The sequence below is a fragment of the Lissotriton vulgaris genome, chromosome 7 (assembly GCF_964263255.1).
Source record: "Lissotriton vulgaris chromosome 7, aLisVul1.2, whole genome shotgun sequence".
Classification (NCBI taxonomy): Eukaryota; Metazoa; Chordata; class Amphibia; order Caudata; family Salamandridae; genus Lissotriton; species Lissotriton vulgaris.
In genome coordinates, this window is record NC_141695.1 from 1194133194 (window position 1) to 1194147653 (window position 14460).

General features: G+C 45.5%; 1 protein-coding gene across 1 annotated transcript in view; it reads right to left on the reverse strand.

The window, feature by feature from the left end:
• The window catches only part of LOC147703147 (integrin alpha-L-like), a 546902-nt gene that overhangs the window by 291556 nt on the left and 240886 nt on the right, over window positions 1-14460 (reverse strand). The window contains exon 7 of the mRNA XM_086931681.1: window positions 12682-12827. Coding sequence (XP_086787807.1) covers window positions 12682-12827 — 146 coding nt within the window. The remainder of the gene's footprint in view (window positions 1-12681; window positions 12828-14460) is intronic.

Below are 14460 nucleotides of genomic sequence, written 5' to 3' on the forward strand. Positions count from 1 at the left end.
CCACCTAAAGGGCTCCGTCCAGTCTTTGCTCCGCCAGCCCGAGTCCGGGGCTTCTACTTCCCACGCATCTTGAGGACTGGTTTCAGGCTGCTGAGAGAAGGGGAGGGAAGTAGGTGAAAGCGGGGTGACGGACCACCAGTGCTGGTCGGAGGAATCTGTGCCCAGGGGAGAGCCCACCCCGTCACACACCTCCCCCCCTGGATTCTCCCGTTCCGGGAGAGGGAACACTCTGAATAAAAAGTCTGCATTCCCATTCTCAGACCCCTTTTTGTGGCATACCATAAAGGCGTATGGTTGGAGGGCCAGGAGCCACCGAAGAACCCTGGGATTCTTACTGCTATTCTGGTGCATCCACTTCAATGGGGCATGATCGGTATGAATGATGAATGGCCTTCTCTCCAGATAATAGTTTAGTTTTTCTATGGCCCATTTAATAGCTAACCCCTCCGTCTCTATCGTGGAATACCTGACCTCTCTAGGGAAGAGTTTTCGGCTTAAGAATAGCACTGGATGTTCTAGACCATCTGGGCCTGTCTGGGACAAAACTGCGCCTATGCCGACAGGGGAGGCGTCTGTGGCCAGTATGAAGGCTTTCTCAAAGTCTGGGGACATCAAAATAGGGGCAGTTGTCATGTGTTTTTTTAGGGGATTGAAGGCTTTTTTCGCATCAGAAGAGGGCTGATTGAACTCTCTGGGTTTCACATCTTTCCGCAGCAGGTCTGTCAGGGGTGCGGCTTCTTCCGCGAATCTGGGGATAAAACATCTGTAATATCCGATGAGACCTAAGAATGCACGTAGGTCTCTTTTGTTTTCCGGAAATCGAACTTCTGCTATTGCTTTCACTTTTTCGCTTTGAGGAGCAATAGTGCCGTTCCCCAACACATATTGCAGATAGTTTACACTGGTAAAGGCAGCTCTAGATTTTTTTGAGTTGATGTGTAGCCCTGCTGTATGGAGAGCTGATAGAATGAGTCGGATATGTTGTAGATGTTCTTCCCAAGTGCGACTGTATATTACAATGTCGTCCAGATAGGCTGAACTAAAAGCCAGATAGGGCTGTAGAATCAGGTTCATCAATCTTTGGAACGTAGCAGGCGCCCCGTGGAGTCCGAAGGGAAGCACAGTAAATTCCGTCATCTGTCACAAAGGCCGTTTTCTTTCTGTCCTCCTCCCTGAGGGGCACCTGCCAGTATCCTTTTGTGAGGTCTATGGTTGTGATGAACTGGGCATCTCCTATCTTCTCTATTAGTTCATCAACCCGCGGTATAGGGTATGTGTCAAACGTGGATATGGCATTTAATGCCCAAAAATACATACAGAAACGTTTGGAACCGTCAGGTTTTGGAATCATAACAATCAGCGAAGATCAGTTACTTTTAGAGGGTCTGATGACTCCCAATGACATCATCTCTTGCACTTCCTTTTTTACGGCTGCTCTCCTAGCCGCAGGGATACGGTATGGTCTTTTTTTGACCACTTGGCCTGGGGGAGTCTCTATGTGATGCTCGATTAAGTCCATCTACCCGGGTAGGTCCGAAAAGACGTCTGCAAAGGACTGTACCAACTTCTCCAAGTCTTGCTTACGTTGTTCTGTCAGGTTCGGGTTTACCACTAATTGTTCCACCGTGGAGGGGACGTCACCAGCTGATGGGACTGCCAAATGGGTTCCTTTCGGTGGAGGACCTATCCACTCTTTCAAGAGATTAATATGGTAACATTCTGTCTTTGTGGGGGATAGGCGTAGTCGGTAAGTAGTGTCCCCTATGGTTTCCACCACCTGGAAGGGTCCTTGCTACTCGGTCTTCCGTTTCCCTCCTAGATTTGGTAGAAGCACAAGGGCCCACTTGCCCACCATGAGACGTCGTAGTCTTTTTCCTTTGTCGTAGTTTTTCTTTTGTCGTTTTCGGGTGCCTTCTAAGTTAGAGTAAGCAAGATCCCTCAGTTTACCCAATTTTGTCCGTAGTTGCATGGTGTATTCTAGTACGGACTTCTGTTCTTCTGTATCTTCATTTTCCCACAGGTCTTTGGTGATCTCCATGAGAGATCTTGGCAAACGCCCGTACAGGAGCTCGAAGGACGAGCAACCGAGACTACTCTGTTTCTGTGCTCTCAACACATAGAGGGCCAATGGAAGTAGTCGATCCCAATCCTGTCCCTCTGAGGTCAACATTTTTTGAAAGTGGACTTTAGAGTCTGATTGTACCTTTTCACCAACCCATCTGTTTGAGGGTGGTAAACGGAGGTTTTCAGGTGTTTAACGTCCAGAGACTTGCATACCTCTCTCATCAATCTGGAAGTAAATGGGGTTTCTTGATCAGTCAGAACTTCTTTAGGAAAACCGACTCTTGAAAACAGTTCAACAAATTTCTCTGCTATGGCGGTAGTGGTGGGGTCTCTCAAAGGGAAGGCTTCAATGAACCTGGTTGCATAGTCTACAATTACAAGAGCGTATAGATTTCCTTGTGATGATTTCAACAGGGGACCTATTAGATCCATACCCACCCGTTCAAATGGAGTACCTATAATGGGCATTGGGTGTAATGGGGCTCCCATAGGTATGTGAGTGTTTTGTCTTTGACATATCTCGGACCGTGCACAGTATTCTTGCACCTCCTTATAAATCCCAGGCCAGAAGAAATGCCTTAAGATGCTTTCTGTGGTTTTTTCCTCCCCTGAGTGTCCTGCCGTGAGGTGCGTGTGTGCAAAGAAAAGCACCTGCTCCCTAAAAGGGGTGGGTACTAGCAGTTGGGGTTCACTTCCTTCTTGTGCTACCCTGTATAGCAAATCCCGTTTGATAAGAAATCGGGGATAAGTATGGGTGGTGTCTCCCTGAGTTCTATGGGCTGTTTCCCAAGCATTGTACAAGGACCTGTCCTCGCTTTGGGTGAATTTGAAACTACGATCCTTCACCCAGGGTTCAGGGGATATGTATGCAGGAATGGCTCCGTTCTCTTTGTGATGGGGCTGCCTCAATTTATCCCGAAACAAGGACAAAAATTCCGGGTTATCCACCCCCAGGATCATATCTTCAGGGAGAGTAGCTACTACTCCTACTCTCACTGTACTCGACCCTTTGTCGGGGATATGCAGGGTAATCGAGGCTAAGGGGTAAGGCTTGACGTCCCCATGGACTGTATGTACACAGTGGCTTGGGGAACAAACTGACTAGGCAGAACCAAACGTTCCTGTACTACGGATTGTTTGCACCCGGAATCTAGGAGAGCTTTTATCTTATTGCCATTCATCCCCATACTTACATAAAACGATGCACCCATTTCAGATGAGTGTAGCACTGTTTTGGGTAGATACCCGACTTCCATAGGCTCCTCCGGGGGACGTTTGCAGGGGTACATCCGGGCGATGTGGCCCCAGTCCCCACACTCAAAGCATTGCGGTGCTCTTCCCAGCGGAGAGAAGCCTCTGGGGGCTTTTGGATGCGGGTTTTCCCCACTCTGTTTGGCCTTCTTCTCCACTTTCAGAAGCGGTGTCTGTTTGCTGGTTTTTTCACTGTCCCAGGAGGGATTCCTGGGTTGGGCCCTGGCAAACGTAGCGGCCCTCTCAATGGCCTGACCAATATCTAACCCTGAATGCTGCCGTAGCCATCTCTGGGAAGGATAGGGGAGGGAGGGATTGTGATGATGATCCCACTTCTGATACCACTTGTCCTAGGTTGGGAGAGGGTGGTGGGGACGGAATAGAAGATACGGAGTCAGAAACTCTTAGGAAAGTTTTAAGTGAAGGTTTTATTTTTGATATAGGATTTACGCCTTCTGCTAGCAAGTCTCTCTCTTGTAGAAGCTGCTGGGTCGAGGGGTGATCTTCTCGAGGAGTACAGTGTTCAGGCTCAGCGGGCCGGGTCTCACGCCGATACGGGACAGTCCAAGAAAAGAAGAGAGAAAGGACGATATTAGAATAAGGTTTTGGGGCTAAGGAAAAAGGGCCGGGAGTGAGGATAACCTTGGTGCACAGTGTATTAGCTAACTGACGTGAGGAGTGCTCGTGATAGGTACGGGGAGTTCTCTTTACGCGCAGCTGTCACCGTGCAGGTCACTCGTTAGGCTTTCGCATACGCCCAACCCAGCCCACCACTTTGCCCCGTACCTGATGGAGCCACGCTCCTCCCACGGGAACGTGGCCGGGCGGCTCGTAGGAACATTGGCCTCCTGGCTTCGCCGAGTCCCTCCTGGTCTGCTGGGCGATGTCTTTGGTCTCCGTGTAGCATACTCCGACCTCCTCCTCCTGGGAAACGCTGTCCGTCCCTTCCTGGATCCACCGTTCTTTTGATGTTGGGCCGCATACGGAGGGTGTGTCATCAGTAGTTGTATACTCCCACTTAAAGGGCTCCGTCCAGTCTTTGCTCCGCCAGCCTGAGTCCGGGGCTTCTACTTCCCACGCATCTTGAGGACCGGTTTCAGGCTGCTGAGAGAAGGGGAGGGAAGTAGGTGAAAACTGGGTGACGGACCACCAGTGCTGATCGGAGGAATCTGTGCCCAGGGGAGAGCCCACCCCGTCACACCCATGATGCAGGGAACCCATTTATACTGGAAGCATTAAAAACATTAGTTAAAATCTTCGCCCAAAATTTGGGTAAAGTACCATATAGGTCCGCTGGGACACCATCCGGACCTGGGGCTTTATGTTTAGACATCTCGAGGATTGCTCTTTGTACATCATCCTCTTTGAATATTAAGGGTAGTAATGACTGTGTGAACACATTATCATTCTCTAGGCAGGCAAGGCCCTCACTGCCATAGATCTCACTAAAATGTGAGAGCCATTTCTCATCTGGAATGACACAGTCCAGAACTCAGTTCTCTTGCCCTGTAAAAAAAGGATGGTTGATGGTTGCCCAAAATTTACTACTGTCCCTTAGAATGTCAGATGACAAAAGATTGTTCCATGCCTCTGTTTTAATATCTTGCTTACGGTTAGCAATAGCCAACTTGTATGCCTTCCTTAATCTAGAGACTAACGTCCTGTCTCTGGGTTTTTACTTTAATGCTTGGAGAAGAGCACTGTGAGCTTTGCTGCAACTACCATCAAACCATCTGTGTAGCTGATTTGGTCTTTCTCTATTTTTAACCTTCAAGTCCATTGAGATCTGGGTTCAAATGGAGACGTAAGCTCCAATGATCTCCCTACTGGGGCAGAACTATCTAGACATATGGCCAGATTTGCGTCAGCCTTATTGAGAAAATCCTCCATGAAGGCTTCGGTGACCACCCTAGCCCAATTGAGCCTCCTACCTTGATCTTTAGGAGTTAATTGGTTAATCTCAGTGGTTACCCTGTTCCTTAGGTCACTAACCTCCCCCAGATCCAGCTCCAAAGTTACTGGGTTGTGATCACTATAAACAGATGGAACTACTTAATAAAGAATGGCCCTAGCTAACACATCAGAGGATAAAAAAATATAATCAATGACAGTATCAGAATCTTTACCCCTAAATGTGGGGACCCTCTCCTCCCCCAGAACGGAAGCTACCTCAAAAAGGTTCAAATTAGCTAAAAGGTCCTCTAGGGCCTCTCCTTGCCTGCTATGTTCAAAGTGTGGGACCACAGATCCTGGTGGCCCTTGATGGCTATCTAAAGAACAACCCCAGCTAGCTACATGGATGAATATTAAAATTGCCCAAAATAATAATATTGAATAAAGTGTCATATGCTAATTTATAATCTGACAGAATACCAGCCAGGGAACCTAAATGTTGGTTAATCGAATCCTTCTCACTGGCATTGCAGAAATTAATTAATAAAATTTTAGGGAGATCTGGAACAGCCCACTCGAGGATTAATATGTTATTAGAGCCAGACTCCAGCATTTTCAGGGGACCTCTCAGTTTTAACGAGAAGAGGAGGATTAAACCTCCTTTCGGTTTGCCGCCTAACCCGGGGATTGCTGGTATAACAAAGCTTGTAAATCCATCCAGGCTAAAAGTTTTAGATGTATCCCATGTTTCCTGGAGGGCAATAACATCATATTGCTTTACAAAATCAGCCCAGATATCATCATTTCTTTTATGTCTAGTTCCTGCCACGTTCCAACTAAGTATCTTACATGTAGGTATGTGGCTTGACATCCTGGGTTATTCCATTAGTTGTTGGGATGGATCATATAGTCATTCATTATCCTCCATATTTGATAATGGGGAAAATGATTTAGAAGAGCTATATCCATATCCCATTGGATTAATAGATTACAGGTTGGGGGGGAGAGAATTTGTTCAAATCTATATTCTCTCTGGGGGGACCCTCTTACTGGATTACCTTGGGGGCCATCATAAAGCTGATTCAAACCAGAAGATATATTCTTCTGGAAAAGCAATGAGGGTTGTGTGGCATACATCTTTATATGTGCAGCTTCAGGTGGATAAAAATAGCCCAATGGTAGTGGCCTGATACCAGAGGCATCTGTCTGAGGCATCCCAAAACAATCTGTTGGCCACATTGCACTTGTTAAAATTAACCACCACGCAGTCCCCCTTTATACTCTTGATGCGCCTCCCAACCCATCCAACCCGTCTAGCCATGATGATGTGTGATGAAATATCCAGACCACCACTACTAAGCTGGGTACACCAGATTTTAGACTTCCCCGGAAGATCTTGGGTAGACTCTGCCATGTTGTTATTTAGGGGGGGAACCCCAGTTAGAATAGCCACCAGAGGAGCAGCATCTGGTGGAAGATCTAGGGTAAAGCCACTAGGGGTAATAGGCCTGTCACTACTAAGGGGTGTCCTAAAAGATTTCACACCACCAACATCAGTAATTCTTGCCCCTTGGTTGTTATTTAGGGGCAGGCTCTCCTTTATTTGCTAAGGAGTATTTCTAGTAGCCCCTGATCTCTCCAGGTTAGGTGCACTAATAAGACACACTTGGGGTAAAGTAATTTTAGCGCTATCCTGGTGACTCTTCTCAGCCCTGGTATGGTTGTGATCTTCCTGTGGTTGTTTGGCCAGACGTTGCCGACCTCTATACTCTTTTATAAATTCATCAATATATTCGCATTTCTTTAATAAGCCAGCAACACAAGTGTTAAGAGTGTCCACAATGTCCTTAGCTATACCTACGAGAACAGGCTCCAGCCGGGAATCAAACAATTCATCCACTAGTACCACCAATTGTTCAGGGAGAATGGCGTCCGTACCTTGTTGAACTGCTCCTGATTTTGGCCGTTTGATGGACTTCTTTGGCCGCCTTTGTTTCCCCACATTACAAGGTACAACTGGGGCTGGGGGATTCCCCCCATTGTCAGAGGCCAAACCCTCACTTGCAACTAAGCCAATTTTGTTCACATGTGATGTGGGGTTCTTAATCACAACTACTGGGTCCAAGGGGATAATAGACACCGGCTCAGGCATACTAGTTGACTCATCATGTACTATGGTGGGGAGGTCCAGGCCCAGTTCCTTCTCAGCGTTGGCGATTTCAACACTTAAAACCCCCACAGCTGACGTTAGATATGAAATGATCGACTCAGATTTCCTTAGGACCTTTGCCTTTTTACCCTCCTTTTCCCCATTACTATCCTGCTTTTGCTTACCCATCGGTGGGACCTAGAGGGGTGGCCCGGCTCGACCTCGTTCGCCCTCCGACGGCCCGCCCTTTGCCCTGGCTTAGCCCGCGCGCATCCCGCCTGCGGGATGGTCCTTCTGAATTAATACCCCACCGGGGTCAGGGGGAGGGGCTGCTGCTCTCGCCGGTGGCCTCAGTGTGTTGTGGGCTGTGGGGTCCTGGAGTTTGCCCCCGCTGTCCTGCCGCCACAAGCGCAGGGTGTTTGAAGCGTCTCCCCTGTAGCGAGAGGCTCAAATCGCTGAAAAAGCCCCCGGTGTCAGGGGGGAGGGGCTGCTGTTCTCACCGGTGTCCTCAGTGTGTTGTGGGCCATGTGGTCCTGGAGTTTGCCCCTGCTGTCCTGCCGCCACAAGCGCCTGGGTGTTTGAAGCGTCTCACAGTACCTTTTCACGACGTAGAAGAGTTCAGATTGAAGCTCATAGGAAATCAGATTTTAGGGGGGTGGCGCAGCCCAGCCTCATCTAGTCTCTAATGGGCACGGCCGGGCCCGACCTTGGCCCGGGCAGTCCCGTGCAGCAGGAGCCCTGGCCGCCTCTTGAGCGCCTCGTGGCGTGTCTGGGCTGCCAGGGGATGTGGTCCCAGGCTTGCAGGCTTGTCAATGTGGCACTCACGGCTCCTGCAGCGCACCCGGGAGTCAAAAGAAAACAAACAAAGAGCCGAACCTGTGGTATTGAAGGCTGTGTGGTGCTCACCGGGAAGAAAAAAAGAAATCAAACAAAGTACCACACCTGTGGTTTCGAAGGCCTTGTGGCGCCCACGGCTCCTGCAGCGCACCAGGAAGGAAAGGAAGTCAAACACCAGAAAAGTGTAATTGATGAAAGAACCGTGCCGGCGGTCCTAAGTAGATCTGTTTTAGCGCTTGCGGGTTCCACCGCGCACTATCGAAGGGTGAATACATTTTTAAAAAAAGAACCGTTTCTGCAGAGTGGGGAGGCGTTTTGGTGTATAACCATGCTTATTATATCTGAACATATATCTCGGACTTGAGGCTCCTTTCAGTTTTTATTACTTTATTTACATTGTAAAACAAAATCAATAAACCTTCCTAAAATAAAAAATAAAACGAAAGACCCTTCCTTCTTCACCAGTTTTCTACCATGGTGTTGGATCATTATATCTGGCGGCGATGTCAGTACAAAAAATAAAAATCTGACCTTTCATTTTAATGGCTTACTTCCGTTGGCACTTACTCCGTTGAGCCACCAAAGTAAGTTTTACACTAAGAGTAACTGTCCATCAGCTTAAAACATGCGGTTCGCCTACTCAAATTCGGGCAGGCAGGCCTTGAGTTTGGGGGGCAGGGTACTGGTCGCCGATGCATCTGGGTACATGTTTGCCAAACTCTAAATCAGTCTCAGATGCCCACCTAATGCAAATCAGGACTGGCACTGCCCCTGTTGGAAATAGTCCATTCCAACCCTTGGCCACATCACAATTTCACCCTGTGATGGCTGCTATTTAAGTTGGGAAATTTGAACCCCCGGCCCCCCACCCCCCCCTCTCCCCGTTGGCTAACCTACATGCCTGTGCCACCCTGATGGATCAGCTCAATATTTGACATACCTAACCTAATGCTAAACTGGTCTGCCAAATTTCAAATTTTAAAACGAAACGGGGACAAACGTATTGGCAAATGAACACTTATTTGACCCTCCCTCATCTTCCCATTGAAATCTGCCCCCAGTTGGCCTGCATGAAATTGAGAAAAACAAAAGCATGCTAAACATGCATATTCTCTGCCAAATCTCATTCACATCTAACAAAGTCAATCAAAAATATTTGTTACCCCCTCCCCTTTTTAACTCTCCCCGATTTGATCTGCATAAACCCTGATATGCCTGCACTGGGTGTAACTTGCTAGCAGCTTTCCACATTTGATGCAGATTACAAAATAATAGTAAGCAAATAAAGATTTTATCGAAACCCTTTAACTCTGTCCTCCCTTTATGGACGGGCTCCAACCTTGACATATCAATAGAAAACCAACAAGCTTCTGTCAAATTTAGTACTGATTTATCACACATTGCCAATAATTGGCACATGAACACTTTTTTGTCCCTTCTCCTTTTTAACAGGACCCCAAGATGGATTTTGCACTACCTTAAAATATCTTTTTTTTGTTGTTGTTGTTTTTACTTCAAAGTATTTTATTAATTTTGTATAAGCGGATACATTAGCATTTCTGTTACAAGGTTAGCCAAGAATAGTTTGTAGAGCAGTGTTTACAGATACCTTGAGATAATCCATTCTGACTTGACTTTGCTGGAAACTTGGGCAAAGGATGATAGAAAGAAAGAAGCAGAAAGAAAGAGGTGAAAGAGAGGATACAAGTATCACGCAAAGTTCAGGCACTCATTATGAGTGGAGAAGTAAAAGAGCCAGACATTCCCCATCCCTAGAGTTGCTGGCACTGGGGTAACAGTAACTCATAGGGTGGGTAAAATAAAAGTTGGACTCTGAGGGTCCACTAAGAAAAAAATGTATCACCAAGGGAGTCAGTAATTCCACATTTCCTCCGTACTTTCACACACAGATATTGGCAGCTTTCAGCAGCCAAAATCTCTGGTGGAAAGAAAACAGATCCCCAGTTACCAGCCCCATCCGAATTGGGAGGTCACTCGTACTGAGGGCCTACGACTGACAAATTACATGCATATGTCTCAGGCAGCACCTCAGTTGTAAGCAAAATAGCAAATGGCTTATAAATTGACAAGATATATAAAAGTGCTAACCATTTCAAGCACATCTGGCACCGTTTTCATATGCTAATAACAACTACTGAGTGGATTTTCATAAAACTAGCAAAAGCAAACTTTCTGTGTAAAGTTCTGCATTCATGTCCCGTTTGGTGTAAATTCCTTCAGTGGTTTTGACTGTAAGTGCATGCAAAATTTCCTAAGGGAGCTAAAATAGGAAAACACATTTTTTGCCCATCCCCCCTCTTAAGTTGTTCCCCCTGCACATAACTGCACTAAATGTAATATGTTGTACTCTAGTTGACTAAGCTGAGCGAGTTCTAGATTTGGTGCAAATCCGCTGGAGAGGGCTAAAGGTATAGGCAAATTAAAAAAAAGTATTTTCAGTGGGAAACAGTTACACAGTGGCAGCTGCAATTCATCTAAATAAAACTACACCATTGCCTAGTATGATGTGATGATCTGAACAATTGAAACAAGCCCATCACTGAGTCCAATTCATATTTACCAGTAATTCTCAACAATTAAAAACACGTGGAATTAATACCAATCAGTTGACATCTAGGAATCATCAATGCAAATTCTACTGAACACAGGAATTCATCACTTCCAGACTAAATGGGAAACACCCTCGTGGGCCTTTTAGTTGCACACTTCCAATCTCTATCAGCTGTCAGCCATTTTGTGAAATCTCCTTTATGTTTCAGAAAGTCTTGGCCTAACTTCAGTTTCCAATTTAGCATAATCAATGGTTTAGTTTTAGCAAGGATTAAAGCTACCGAATGGACACCTGCAATTTAGCGACCTCTCTGACTCACTTGTAGGCGCACCTCGGGAGTATAAATGGAGAGCTAGCTTTATCCAGATGGAAGCCAGTTTAAGGCACATGTATCAGGTGCATGAAAGATCCTGCTAGAAAAAGAACTGGGAATCCAGGTTGATTTTGAACATTATGCCACAGCCTTTATATTCCGCGAACAGATGTAACAGGGGCCACTGTGGGATTCTTTAGGAGTGTATTGGCAAAAGGGCAGGCTTGGGCTGCTGAAGAGAAGTGTTCCTTAATCCCCCTTGCGCTTCCCCCTCTGGTTCCAGAAGGGGTTCTGGTGTGGACCAGATTGCTGTGCCATCTGATCAGAGCCAGTGCTTAATTTGTAAAACAATAAGTGCCAAGGCTCTCGTCAGGAGGCCAACAACGCTCACACTACCCATTGTCCCCTGCCAGTGCTGCCAACAACAGTACCAACACAACTACTAACCATCACAAACCTAGAAGTGTGACATTTCAGACTATTCCAGGCCCCAAAGCTATAAGAATGGCTTGTGCGACTGTTATTAGTAATTTTTAAGGTATTTTGACTTAATAAACAACAATTGTGGTGTTGCTCTCTAAATCAGACAAACAGTGCCACCCTGTGGCAGACTGCTATAAGTCCCGATTTTGACAATTAAGTGCCATTGCTGAGCACTGGAAACCACCAGCACATAATAAGCCCTGATCAGAGCAGGTGATAAAAGGGAGCAGACAAATCCCAGAAATTGGAGCCTACCATGTAGAACTGTACCTAGCAATCTCGTGGTTATTGCTCATTCTGTGGACAAAAACCTGCAATTGCACAGCTAAGGGTTGGAAATACCAGCTTAAATCAGTTCCTTTTGTGACCCTGCAGGGCCAAAATTTAACTGGCCTCTTAGAGGAGTCAGATGTTTATGGAAACCTGGCTAGGGCTGGAAAAACGAAAGGTCATATTTGCACTCTCACACTTCTAAGGTTACCACTCATTGGTTTCCTTACTGCATTTATCATAGATGGATGCAGTAATGTCCCATTTTTGTTAATGCACCATCACACTAGAGTATGGGTTTCAAACCTTTTCCATATGTTCAATAAAAAACATCAAAAACGAATCATATTAGTGTTGTAATGATGATCAAGTTAGACAAGAATACATTAGCGGATCTCCATGCAAGAAGACTAGCAGCAGTGGTCACCCCTGCAGCGGGTAGGTTACCAGCACTAATGTAAAAATACTTTTACATTTGGAATACCTGCTTATGCTTAATATGTGAGGAAATTTGTGCAGCCATACCAGCAGTGTCTCTGGCACCGAGGTAATAATTGTAATGTTGCATAATTTATCACTCAAATATCAGCTTTAGACATATTTTTTTCTCCCAAAATCAGCTTAGGAGTTCTGAAAATACACACATTTTCATCTCGAATACACACAATTTTGGTAATACAAATAGTAAATCACCCGAGCAAAATCTTCCAATTTAGTAGGCTGGGCTGCACACTGGAGAGCTACTTCCAGGTAGCAGGAGAGCTGCCAGCAGCTACCAAGCTACAGGTTGGAGAAGGCTGCACTAGACAGATATTTAGACCATGGAACCAGGCTCTTGGCTTTACTTACACAACATGAAATATTGCATTAAAGGTGAACGTTAGACCGTTCATATGTTTGACATTTTCCAGCAGCTTCTTTGTATCCTTCACCCGCTGAAAATCATTGAAGGTGAACTCAGTCCGTACCTCTTGTGAAAACTGTACAGCGGCAAACTGGGGAGAAATCCAAAAAGCAAGTAAAACAAATTGAGTTTTTCAGGTTTTGTGACTTAGGTGCCACTGCATTTGAATCCTAACCAGCAGCAGTACTTACAATTTCTGTACTAGAACCAAAAAACAGCTCTGCCACTTTACCTAAATCCTGCCCTCCTGCAACCCCTGCTAATTCAGTACCAGGATCCACTCAAAGCTCTGCCATTGCACCCCAATATGAACCCTCATCACTCTTGCTAATCCAAAATATGCACCAGCACCAAAGCTCTCAAATGCACTTCACTGACAACATGCACCACCCTCTGTTATCTCAGTAGCTGAGGACACTCACTCACAGCTCACGAATGGGGCTAAGGCACCAACTACGGAGACTTTACAAGAGTCTGCTTGTGTATTTTAAAATTTGCCTTTCAAAGTGTTCTAGGATCTCTCTAATGAAAGGAAAGACCAGGCATGTCCTTCCATATATAATACTGGTTCAAGTCACATAAGTCATTTTTCTATGGTAGTAGCGGTTGTTGACCTCCATGCGATAACATGGGTTCCAGTTCAACCTCAAGATACAAACCTTGATAATGGTGTTTCCAAGGACAACTGTATCCGCTGTTGCTAAATGGTAACTCTGGTTGTAAATTGATCTGAGAACCTGGTGAGATCCTGCCTTGTGTGCTGCACACTCCTTAGTCACTAAGAATGTGTCATATTCCCACAAGGCAGAAAACAGTATCAGCTCCAGATCAAGAACAAACCTGGGTCAATTCCTTCAGCAGAGATATGTAAACAAAAAGGTGTGGTTCATTTTACCTAAGGAGCTCCAGAGTGCTACTCATATTTGCCTAATCCAAGCCAAACTCACTCACTCACTTGATGACACAATCACGTGTGCGCTCTCAATTATTCCCACTCAATTCTTCAACTACAAATTAGGTTATTGCGTTCATCAAAAACCATTGCAACATACAGTAATTATAACTTTTCTTCTCTTGTAGTGAGTCTTGGATTTCACCACAGGGGTCTTAATGTAGATGTTAGTCACTTGTCCCATTTTCTGGGTAACAGCTAAATCTCCTCCAGTTATCACTAAATCAACTGCTTGCCTTTATCCTTACAAATTGGACCCACAAGAAATCATTAATCACAGCTCCACCAATCACTTTGAAGGATGTGTGTAGATCTTTGCTTTTTTTTATCTACAGTGAGAAATCCATTGTCAGAAGGAATTGTTTCCATAGAATCCCATTTAACTATTACTTCTAACGCTTCTTTATCTATGTAGAAGCAACTGTAGATCCAAACAACTATAGGAGTATTAGTTGATATTAATTCATTACTCTTCCCAGCCAGCAATTACATCCATTATAATATCCAGCAGCCAATTGCCATACACCACAAGTTTGGTAAAATCTTTTTTGTCCTGAGATCTGTGTCTAGGAATTTCTTCTGATCCTGGCACTGTCGCTCACTTCTATCCCAAACATTCCCTGGTTTATAGTTATTTTCCCCATTTGTTATTCAGATTTAAACTTGGTTCTGGCTGTTTTCAGTCATTATTGTCCTGGCTCTGGTCTCCCTCTTTTTCTAGGTTTTCAGTGGTGGATCAGGCCACATATTTAATAGGCCATATTTTTCCAAG